Consider the following 12,506-nt stretch of genomic DNA (forward strand, 5'->3'; position numbering starts at 1 on the left):
CTCTACATTTTTTTGCTAAATTGCGATAATAGGGAGGGTGGCATATATCCACGCTACGCCACTGTCAACACGTATTTGTGTACGTCCACGGAGGATACCGAAAGCTAATCATTGACGTACTGAGGTATCGTGAACGTTATAAACAGAAAAATGCAAATAATTAGTGAATTATGTATAATCCAAAGCGAAAATTTACAATTTGAATGCTCTGCAGTCGATGATATACATATTTGTCCATATTTTGAAATATTGCCATCGAAATAAGAGTAAAACAGGCGAAGGAGAAAAACTTTTAAATAATTAACAGCCCCGCTGATACTCATAATGCTGTACTTGATCTATTGCTTGGTATTCCTGGAAGGCTCTCTGTCACCCAGTACTTTTGATTTTAGCGGAAGTCAGCTGTTGGTTGCGATGCGACAAGAGGGCTGTGAGATGTGGTTTGTTGTTGTTTACATTTCGGAAGTGCTCGCTGTATTGTTGTGAACCGTAGTGCGCGTGTTTCAGCATGTCTAACTTTTTGCCACCTACGTGGCAAGAAATGCTTGATCTTCTAACGTTGACAGCTAAATGTGACGGCTTTTTTGAAAGAGTCACCAATTTACCGGCGAGAAATAATGCTGTAAAAACTTGTCTGAGCCACTCATTTTACAGGTAGGGTCTGTAAGTCGTCCACTACCTTAAAAGTGTTTAGCTTGTGACGAATAAATATTTATCTTTCAAACTTGAGCTATGAGTTTACTGGTTAAGTATATTTCAGTCATAGAGCTGAGTAAGATGGAGCAGTGCATAAGACTCTAGACTCGCAGACAGCAGAGCGGTGATTTAAAACCCCACATCACATATACGTTTTCCGAGGTTTGCTTATGGCAATTCCCAGGATGGTTCCTTTCATTAGGACACAACCGAATTCCTTCCCCAATCCGCGGTTGTTCTGCGTCTGTAATGTCCTCACGTTGACTGCTTGTTAAAAATCCTAAACTTCCTTCTTCAGTCGTAAAATTATTTCCAATATAAAACGAAATAACTTTCCTTTCTCTGATCCATATTCGTATTGCATTATTGTAACCAAAGCTGAATCAGACAACTTTTCTCTCATTCCAAAATAAATATAACTACTCAGAACTGTTGCATGTGAAACTGACATATAGGGAAATCTTAGTTGCCTCTAAATCCCAATTGCACATTTTAAGGGTCTATAGCAAGGCGTCAACTCATGTATGGAAATATACTATTTCTCGTACCAGAATTACATGCCCTCATGTGAAAGACTCTTGCAGTTATTGTGTTTTAACTAGCTAACGTAAACTAATAACTATTACCAATGCTATTGTAGGAAGGGCATTAGGAAACAAAGCAAACCATCCCTCAAGTACACCCTGTGAGATGAGAATACGGAAAATTACAACCTTACCAACCACTACCATTCATTGTTATTAACTGTTTTTGAATATAATTACCAAGGTCTTACAAATTGCTATAACTCTTTGACTCGGAAAATGCAAAGTGGCAGAATACATTTTGTTATTTATTGCTCTATTAGAATTATTTGTACTCAGTTTTCGTTACAAGCATTCAAAGTGTACTAAGAGAATTAAAAAACACACGTAAGACTGCTCCTTGGCATTGATATGTAGACTTAGGCTATATCACAGTCCCTCATAACTTCATATCCTCATCACGTAATTGACATCTACTAATGAGCAAAGGTTATCTTTGGGCTCCTATAATACATGACACTTGTGTGTTTAAAGCATAATATATCCATACTTCAAGTCTGTAGAACTGTCAAAGAAAGCAATAATTTTTGGACAGGTGGCTTATTTTAGTCACAAGCATTTCATCTTCAAGCAAGAATGTATATATAGTGAGAAGTGTCATACAATCTTCTTCTTCAGTAACTCTACAGCCCTTGGTGAGCCTTGGCTTCTTCAACAATCTCCCTCCACACTTCTCTGTTATTTGCTGCTCTTTTCCACCCCCGGACTCCCATATTGCTGATATCCATTATTACCTCATCGATCCATCTTCTTCTAGGTCTCCCTTTTCGCCTAACTGAATGGATCATACCTTTCATCATTTTCTTTGGAATTCTATCCTCTGCCATTCTCTCCAAGTGTCCTAGCCATGGTATTCGCTGAGATTTCACAAATTTTACTATGTCCCTGCCTTGTATTAACTCTTGTAATTCGGCATTGTAGCGTATTCTCCAGCCTTCTTCCTCCCTTATTGGCCCATAGATTTTGCGTAGTATTTTCCGCTCAATGCTTCTTAGAGCATTTTTATCGTGTTCTGTCAACGTCCATACCTCTGAGCCGTATGTGATAACTGGGCGGACTAGGGAATTATATATTAGCAGTTTAGTTTTTCTTGTAACAAGGCTATTTTTGAAAAGCTGCATATTTGCAAAGTAAGCTCTGTTTCCTGCTTGTATTCTTTCCCTTATAGCCTTTCCAATACTGTTATCATTTGTTATTAGGGCTCCCAAGTAGTTAAAAGAGGACACTCCATTGAAGCATTTCCCATTGATGTTTAGGTTTTTAGTGGTTCTTCTGGCCTCAGATTGTGACATTGCCATATATTTTGTTTTGTTTTCATTTACTATGAGGCCAATTTTTAAGGCTTCTGTTTCCATTGCCCGGTATGTTTCTAGGAGTGTATTGGTATTTCTTCCTACTATAGCAATGTCATCAGCGTATGCACATATCTGGCTAGTTTTCATAAATATGGTGCCTCTTTTGTTGATTTTATTTACTGCACTATGCAGGGCTATGTTGAATAGGACAGTGGAGAGACTATCCCCTTGTTTCACACCTTTATTAAAGTCAAAGCTATCACTTGTTCTGCTAAGGACCTTTACTTTTGCTCTTGTCTCTGTCATTGTCATTCTGATTAGTCTTATTAATTTAGCACATATACCAACTTCTTTCAGTACTCTGTATAGTTCTTGCCGATTTATCTGTCAAAGGCTTGTTTGAAATCAATGAATAAGAAATGCAGATCTATATCATATTCATAGAACTTTTCCATCATTTGCCTTATCACAAATATTTGATCCGTTGTTCCTCTGCCTGGTCGAAAGCCACACTGATATTCCCCTAGTATGCCTTCTGCACACTTCTGTATCCTCTCGTTTAATATACTTGTGAAGATCTTATAAGCTGTACTTAGGAGTGTTACACCTCTATAGTTTTCACATGCTGTTCTGTCCCCTTTCTTATAAATGGGGACTATTATTCCAATTATCCGGCATAGTTTCTGTTTCCCATATATCTGATATTAATGTGTGCAGTTCCTTTATTACAGCCTCACCACCAGTTTTTATTAATTCAGCAATTATGCTGTCTTCCCCAGGGGCTCGATTGTTTTTTGTCTTGTGCACAGCCTGGGAGACCTCTTGTAGTGTTGGCTTTCTTGCCTCATTGGTTTCATTGTCTACTTCCAGCTCCACTCTTCCCTCCTGTGCAGCTGTCTCTTCATCTTCTAGGCTGGTACTTAGTGTATCTTTGAAATACTCTGACCATCTTCCCACTATCTGTTCTTCCTCCCTTATCATTTTCCCATCTTTACTGGAACAGGCCGTTGTTTTTGGTTGGAATCTATTCTTCATTTTGCCTATGGCATGATAGAACTTTCTTATTTCACTCTGTTCCTTTAGTTCTTCTAGTTCTTGAATTTCTTCTTATTCCACTCTCTTTTCTTTCTCTTGCACAGTCTGTTAGCTCTTCTCCTTAATTCTCTATACTGTTCCACATTATTTCTGGTTTCTCTCTGTAGCACATTTGTTCTTGCCCTGTTCTTTTCCTCTATTGCTGACCTGCAATCTTCATCAAACCACTCCTGGGTTCTTCTGTTCCTTCTTATGCCTATTATTTCCTCTGCAGCATCCTTAATGGCTTTTTCAAACCTGTTTCACCTTTCATCTCCTCCTACTGTGGTCTCTTCATTGCTCAACTTTCTGCTTAGTGTTACTTGGTATTTTTTTACTTCATCAGGGATGTTCAGTTTGTCTGTATTCCATTTCATCATCTGCACATGCACCAACAAAGGAAAAAGAGGATATAATTAAAGAACAGTTCTACGAAGACTTGGAAAAAGTATGCTGTGCCGTACCTAAATATGACCTGATGCTAGTAATAGGAGATTTTAATGCAAAAATAGGGAGGAATGAACATCCGTATGGAGTTTCTGGAAAATATTCACTACATGAAGAAAACAATGAGAATGGAGACTTACTATGCCAATTTGCAGCAAGGAATAATATGATTATTAAAAGTACCTGCTTTCCACATAAAAGGATCCATCTGGGTACTTGGAAGTCTGCAGCCAATGGAGTAGTCAATCAGATTGACCGTATTTTAGTGATTGCACGCCACTCCACGTCAGTTACGGATGTACGGAGCTGCAGATGACCAAACTGTGATTCAGACCACTTTTTGATAAAATCAGTCTTGAGAGAGAAACTGTCACTAACAAAGGGCAACAGAATGGGAAAGTGTCATACAATGATGATTTTGAACACCTGAAATGCAACATGATTTTTAATTAAATTGACAGTTCATTACTGAAACAGATTCTTTCTCCTTTTTCCTCTATGTTGCTGTACTTTCTGTTTTTCTCCTTTTTCCCTATACATTAGTGTATTTGCTGTTAAGTTGTTCTTCATAGCTTTCAGGATCCACCATTTCACTAATGTGATGGGTTCCTTAGTCTGGACCAATCTTAGCTGCTGAATAGGTGATTTAAGAAGACATTCTTACATGCTACGCATTCTGTGTGTGATTTTATAGTCAATTCTGAAGTTAGGGGTACCAAGGCTGATAGAATGTGTGCATGCTGTGTGTGGACACAGGAGAGCTGTCAGCAGTCTGCAAACAGCAGAAGACAGTTTTGGCCACGGTCTGCAGCCTCTAGGCTGCTGCATCGGGGTGGCAGAGAACCTGGTGTATTGCGTGGACTAATGAGATACAACATGTTTTGCTCATGGGCTCTGCTGCTGAGGCACCTTACAGGGTACCCGATGCTGATGATCTGCCGTCATTGCAGGATGAGTGCGGGTGATAACACGTTCAGGTTGCTTGAGTTGCAGGCTCAATGTGGAATGAGTGAAAGTGGAGGCTGGCTGTCTGACCTTGGACATTCGCCCTCTGAATGGACAGGTGACCGCTCCTTCAGAGGGGTCTGAGCAAGCACGTGTGTGTGTGGGGGGGGGGGGGGGGGGGGGTTGCTAGTTATCAGGTATCAGTTGTTAGACGCATTATGCAGCCCATAGGGAAATAGCTTCCAGGGCCAGAGAGAATCCAATGTGCACTCATGTCTGCCAGTGAGGCCTCATCGGAGAGATAGTGGAGGCCCTGTCTGTTACTATTGAACATGTAGAGTGCAGTCTTCTATAAGTTGTTGGCAGTAACATCTGTCACTTGTTTCCTGAGGGCATCATCTGATCATACAGGAGGCTGTTGGAAGTGATGAAGTCTGGTGGTCTCGCTCATGGGGTGCAAGCAGAGCTTGTGTGATTTGCAGCATCATTCCCAGAACTGATCAAGGGCCTTTGGTTTAGAGCCAAGTAGAGGGTCTCAACTAAAGTGTTTTTTGATTCTGTGACAGATTTGATTGCAGATTTTTGTGCCTACGTTATGGGGTGGAGAGTTGTAGGACTCCCCTTGATAAGTCATGAATGTACTATACGCAGGAGCAGCTACCCGGGTACTAGATTACTTGTGGAGTGCACATGGGTTTTTTTTATGCTAGGCAGTAGTTTGAGGTTCTCTGATCAACACTCTCCAGTCAATATGCAGAGAACGAAACCAGACTGTATAAAAGTAATGACACTTCGACTGTCAAAATTTTAATATTAAATTGTTGAAGTATTCATAAGAAAGTTCCTGAATTTACTGTCACCCAGGAAAGGTGTTCACTCAAATTATTCTCAGAACCAAGGGGTGGCCGAAACCCAAAGTACAAATCTCTTAAATATTTAGTGAGGCATGAAATGTTTATTGAAAAGCCAGATTAGATACTAGAGGAGAGAGAGTGTTCATTGCAGTCAACAGAAATGTGTCTATCAAGCTCAAAATTGAGTCTGACTGTGAAACTTTCTGGATGCTTGCAACAGGCCTAGGTAAACTCAGTTTAATTATGTATTATCTGACATTTCTACTGGCCACCTGATTCTGCTGTATCAGTTTTAGAGTCATTGAAAGAAAGACTATGCCCATAGCATGGAAAAGCAATATTAGTTGGAGGAGACTTTAGCCTACTACATGTAGACTGGGATGTCTCTGGATCATTGCAGGCGTCTCGGAAAGACAAATACTGTATTTGTGGAGTACAACACTTTTTTCTGGAAGCTGTCTTAAGCAGCTAGTTTGACAGCCTACAAACAGTGGAAATATTTTGGACCTTGTAGCTACAAATAGGCTTGACCTTATCGATGGTGTCAGTATAGAGACAGGGATGAGTGATCATTATATCATCATAACAGTGATGGTTACTAAAATTAATAAACCTAACAAGAAGACTAGGAAAGTATTTTCATTGGAAAGAGCAGATAAACAGTGATTGGCATTCAATTTATACAAAGGATGGACATCATTTAGTTCCAATATGAAGGATGTAAAAGAATTTTGGGCAAAGTTTAAATGGATTGTAAATTGCCCTCTTAAGAAGTATGTGCTGAATAAATGGATGGACAGAAAAGACCTGCTGTTGTGTAATAACAAAATTTGGAAAATGCGTAGGAAACAGAAACTGTTGCACTATTGGTTGAAAAAATAATGCGCAAATGATGACAGGTAAAATTAAGTAGAAATTCATGTGTCTGTAGAAATATTGATATGCAAAGCATACAACAACTTCCACCGCCATACCTCAGCAAAATGATATTGCTGAGAACCAGAGAAAATTCTTGTCATATGTAAAATGGCTAACTCACTCATTGACCAGTCTGTTGTGGCAATAGAAGACAGCAAATGGAAAGCTGAAATTTTAAATTTCTCATTTAAGAAATCAGTCACACAGAAGGATACACGGATATAGCATTGTTTGACTGTTGCAGAGACTCCCTTACAGGGAACATAGTGATGGGCATCCTCTGTGTAGAGAATCAGCTATCCTTGACAGTGAGTGTTCGTCAGAGACAAGGGTATAGTCAGGAGCGCCCCAGGGAAGTGTGACATGATAGCTGTTATTCTCTATATACATAGAAGGTCTGCCAGACAGGGTGAGCAGATTAGGGTGAGCAGCAATCTGCGGCTGTTTACTGGTGATGCTGTTTTGTATGGAGAGGTGTTGTCATTCAGTGGCTGTAATGGGATACAAGATAACAGACAAAATTTCTAGTTGGTGTGATGAATGACAGCATGCTCTAAATATAGAAAACTGTAAGATGAGTAGGGCTAGCAAAAACAATCCTGTAATGTTTGAATGCAGCAGAAGTAGTGCACTGCTGGACACAGTCACATTGATTAAATGTCTGAGTGTAACATCGCAAAATATATGAAATGGAAAGAGCGCATACGGACGGTAGGAGGGAAGGCAAATGGTTGGCTTCGGTTTATTGGAAAATTTTAGGGAAGTTCGCTTCATCTGTAAACCAGACAGCTCGTAGAACACTAGTGCGATGCTTTCTTGAGTATGGCTCAAATGTTTGGGATCCCCACCAAGTGGAATTAAAGTAAGACACTGAAGCAGTTCGGAGGTGGACTGTTACGTTTGTTACTGACAGGTTCAGTCAATATGTGAGTGTTACGGAGATGCTTTGTGAACTAAATTGGGAATCTCTGGAGGGAAGACAATGTTCTTTTCACAAACCACTGATGAGAAAACTGAGAGGACCATCATTTGAAGTTGACTGCAGAACGAATCTACTGCCATCAATGTACATTTTACTGAAGTACAACAAAGGTGAGATAAAAGAAATTAGAGCTCATACAGTGACATATAGACAGTTATTTTTTCCCTTGCTCTGTTTGTGAGAGAAATGGAAAGAAAATGATTAGTAGTGGTACGAGGTCCCCTCTGATATCCACCATATGGTGGCTTTCAGAGTATACATGTAGATGTAGATCATATCCTACTAAATATCATTTGACTGACTTTTCGTCCATTTTCTTTCACCTCTGAACTGGAATGTAAGCATAACTTGAGGATCCTCCAATACACAATTGTTTATGTCTTGCTTATTCGTTATTCACAAGGACTAACAGAAACAGACACAACTCTGCCCATACAGCTGTTGGAAAGCTGGATTTGTAATTTGAACATTTGAAAGCTCTTGCCGTTTCTTTTATTGTTCACATTTCTTGTTTGCTGTTTCATTCTGTTGTGGTGTGTAAGGAGCAGTATCTCTTTGTTTGTCAGACTCATAAATATTATTGATGGTAAGTGCATATTTGGCATAATTTTGAGTTACGTTAGTCTTTTGGTGAAAATTGTGTTTTCTCTTTTGCTGCCTGTTTTGTACTTCTACAGCCTGTCTTCAGTCAATGGTTCAGTGTTTACTTTAACATTAGACGTGGAAGACAGGCAAAACACCCTCAGACATAAGGAAGAGTAATTCCAGTTCAAAATAAATCAGTTGATAACAGGTGTAAATATTAATGAGCAATGGTTGCAAAATACTGACACAAATTATATACAGAAGATTGGAAAAATTGGTAGGAACATATAGGAACTTATGAGGCGCTACTGACCCCAAGACTTCTCTTAGACGATAGATTGAGGAAAGGCAAAACAGTATTTATACCTGTAGATTTAGAGAAAGATTTTGACAATACTGACTGCAATACAATCTTTGAGATTCTGATGGTAGGAAGGGTAAAATACAGGGAGTGAAACATTGTTTAAAACTTTTGCAGAAATCAGACCACAGTTGTAAGAGTCAAAAGAACTGAAAGAGAAGCAGTAGTTGAGGAGGAAGTGAGACAGGGTTGTGACCTATCCCTGATGTTTGATGATCTGTACATCGATCATACAGTAATGGAAACCAAAGAAAAATTTGCAATAGGAATTAAACTTCAGGGTGGGGAAAAAAAAACAAAGAAAAAAAAAACTTTGAGTGTTGTCGATGACATTATACTTCTGTCATAGATAACAAAGGACTTGAGAGACCAGTTGAGCAGAATGAATAGTGTGTTGAAAAGAGGTTTAGAAGATAGACATTAATAAAAAATAAAATAATGGTAATGGAATGCAGTCAGATCAAAGCAGGTGATGCTGAGGGAATTAAATTAGAAAATGAGACACTAGTACTCCGTCTTCAGGCCATGAGTGGCCTACCTGGGACCATCCGACCGCCGTGTCATCCTTGGTGGAGGATGTGGATAGGAGGGGCGTGGGGTCAGCACACCGCTCTCCCGATCGTAAGGTGGTATTCTTGACCGAAGCCGCTACTATTTGGTCGAGTAGCTCCTCAGTTGGCATCACGAGGCTGAGTGCACCCCAAAAAATGGCAACAGCGCATGGCAGCCTGGATGGTTACCCATCCAAATACTGACCACGCCCGACAGCGCTCAACTTCGGTGATCTCACGGGAACCGGTGTATCCACTGCGGCAAGGCCGTCTCTAAAAGTAGTAAATGCATTTTGGTAGTTGGGCAGTAAAATAGCTGATGATGGCCAAAGCAGAGAGAATATAAAAAACAGTCTGGCAAGGGTGAGAAAAGTTATACTGAAAAAGAGAAATTTGTTAAAATGGAATGTAAATTGAAGTGTTAGGAAGTCTTTTCTGAAGGTCATTTTTGGGAGTATTGCTATGTATGGAAGTGAAATGTGAATGGTAAGAATTTTGCAAAGAGGAGAGTAAAGCTTTTGAAATGTAGTGCTGCAGAAGAGTGCTGAACATTGGATGGGTAGATCGCAAACCTAATGAGGAAGTACTGGATAGAACTGTGGAGAAAAGAAACTTGTCGCACAATGTGACTAAAAGAAGGGAATGATTGATAGGACTTATTCTGAGACACCAAAGTATCATCGGTATAGTATTGGAGGAAAGTATGAGTGTGTTTGGGCGTGGGGGGTTAATTATAGTGGAGACAAAGAGATGAATACAATGAACAGGTTCAAATGAATATTGGTTGCAGTGTTATTTGGAGATGATGAGGCTTGCATGTGGCAAATTATCATAGAGAGCCACACCAAACCAGTCTTTGGGCTGAAGACTACAACATGTATTGGAAATTCATAATAATCCAAATCACTCCATGTGGACAAATCTACTTTTCCAGTTAGAAGTCTAATGTGCTTTTCTCACTTTTTGAAAAAAAAAAAAAATCTAAAAGTACTACACTCATTTTTATTTGTGTTTCTTATAACTTTCATTACTGGGACTGTAAACTGTTTGACTGTCTCTGATTTTTATATTGCAACCAGGAATATAGTGGTGATATGTGTAATATTACCATACATACACTATGTGATCAAAAGTATCCGGACCCCCCCAAAAACATGTGTTTTTCATATTAGGTGCATTGTGCTGCCACCTACTGCCAGGTACTCCATATCAGCGATCTCAGTAGTCATTAGACATCGTGACAGAGCAGAATGGGGTGCTCCATAGAACTCACGGACTTCCAACGTAGTCTGGTGATTGGGTGTCACTTGTGTCATACATCTGTGCACAAGATTTCCACATTCCTAAGTTTCCCTAGGTCCACTGTTTCGATGTGATAGTGAAGTGGGAACATGAAGGGACACATACACAAAAAAAGAGTACTGGCCGACCTCGTCTGTTGACTTACAGAGGCCGCCGACAGTTGAAGAGAGTCATCATGTTTAATAGGCGAACATCTATCCAGACCATCACACAGGAATTCGAAACTGCATCAAGATCCACTGCAAGTACTATGACAGTTAGGCGGGAGGTGAGAAAACTTGGATTTCATTGTCGAGCGGCTGCTCATAAACTACACATCACACCAGTAAACGTCAAACAGTGCCTCGCTTGGTGTAAGGAGCGTAAACACTGGATGATTGAACAGTGGAAAACTGTTGTGTGGAGTGACGAATCATGGCACACAGTGTGGCAATCCGATAGCAGGGTGTGGGTATGGGGAATGCCTGGTGAGCATCATCTGCTAGCATGTGTAGTGCCAACAGTAAAATTCGGAGGTGGTGGTGTAATGGTGTGTTTACCATGGAGGAGGCTTGCATCCCTTGTTGTTTTGCGTGGCACTATCGCAGCACAGGCCTACATTGATGTTTAGCACCTTCTTGCTTCCCACTGTTGAAGAGCAATTTGGGGATGGTGATTTCATCTTTCAACACAATCGAGCACCTGTTCATAATGCACGGCCTATGGCGGAGTGGTTACATGACAATAACATCCCTGTAATGGACTGACCTGCATAGAGTCCTGATCTGAATCCTATAGAACACCTTTGGGATGTTTTGGAACGCTCACTTCGTGCCAGGCCTAATCGACCGATATTGATACGTCTCTTCAGTGCAGCACTCTGTGAAGAATGGGCTGCCATTCCCGTAGAAATCTTGCAGCAACTGATTGAACGTATGCTTGTAAGAGTGGAAGCTGTGATCAAGGCTAAGGTTGGGCCAGCACCATATTGAATTCCAGCATTACCAATGGAGGGCACCACGAACTTGTAAGTCATTTTCAGCCAGGTGTCCAGATACTTTTGATCACATAGTGTACTATCATTCCCTGCTCACATAGCATGACTTTCCCCAATGTCTTACTGGTCCCAAATCCACCACCTCATTTGTTATAAACCTGACCAACTATGTCCTGATCCATAACTATCTCTCTTTCAATGGGGCTGTATACAAACAAATTAACGACACAGCCAGCAGCGGGCATGTAGGTGTTACTCTTATATGCCAACTAGATTGTAGACCATCTAAAGGAAAGCTGTGTGGCCACCCAAGATCTTAACTGCTTTCCCGGTTCAGATTCATTGACAGTAACTTCATGACCTGGACCCAGGCTAAGACACTCTCCTCGTTCCTCATTAGTTTCAATACTTTGTACTTCATCCTCATCATTTTGTCCCTCCAGCTCTCTCATGGCTCTGTGAAAACCTCTGTCCTTTATCAAGCCCATCAGTTGTCAACAGTACCTCCAGTTTGATCGCTGCCCTCCCTTCCACACTAAAAAGTTTCTCATTCACAGTCTGATCACTTACAGGTGGCACATCTGTGTGACAAGCAATCATTTTTTATGCTGATAGTCTTGACAAATGGTATTGCCCTCCAGTCCTACATCACAAACAGACCTCCTATGCTGTATTCACACACATCCACAATCCTTCAAACACTCGCAAGAACCAGGTGCAAAAGAGAACCCCTTTCATTACCCAACCACGCTCTTCAGCTGGGATTCGACTTTCTATTATTGTGTCTGAAAATTAGGAACATCCTATCCATAAACCTTTCCATCTCTCTCAGGGTGATATTCAACTGCCAATTCAATCCATGAAATATTCGGGTACATCCTTACACCACATTTGTTTACAAACCTTCACCACATGCTTAATACCAGTGGAAGACCT

General features: G+C 40.4%; 1 protein-coding gene across 1 annotated transcript in view; it reads left to right on the forward strand.

Annotated features, from left to right (window-relative positions):
- Positions 1 to 424: 424 nt before the first annotated feature.
- The window catches only part of LOC124613317 (SET and MYND domain-containing protein 4-like), a 119,481-nt gene continuing 107,399 nt past the window's right edge, over positions 425 to 12,506 (forward strand). The window contains exon 1 of the mRNA XM_047142014.1: positions 425 to 654. Within this exon, the coding sequence (XP_046997970.1) occupies positions 509 to 654 (146 nt within the window). The 5' untranslated portion in view covers positions 425 to 508. The remainder of the gene's footprint in view (positions 655 to 12,506) is intronic.

Source organism: Schistocerca americana, chromosome 4 (genome assembly GCF_021461395.2).
Source record: "Schistocerca americana isolate TAMUIC-IGC-003095 chromosome 4, iqSchAmer2.1, whole genome shotgun sequence".
Taxonomy (NCBI): domain Eukaryota; kingdom Metazoa; phylum Arthropoda; class Insecta; order Orthoptera; family Acrididae; genus Schistocerca; species Schistocerca americana.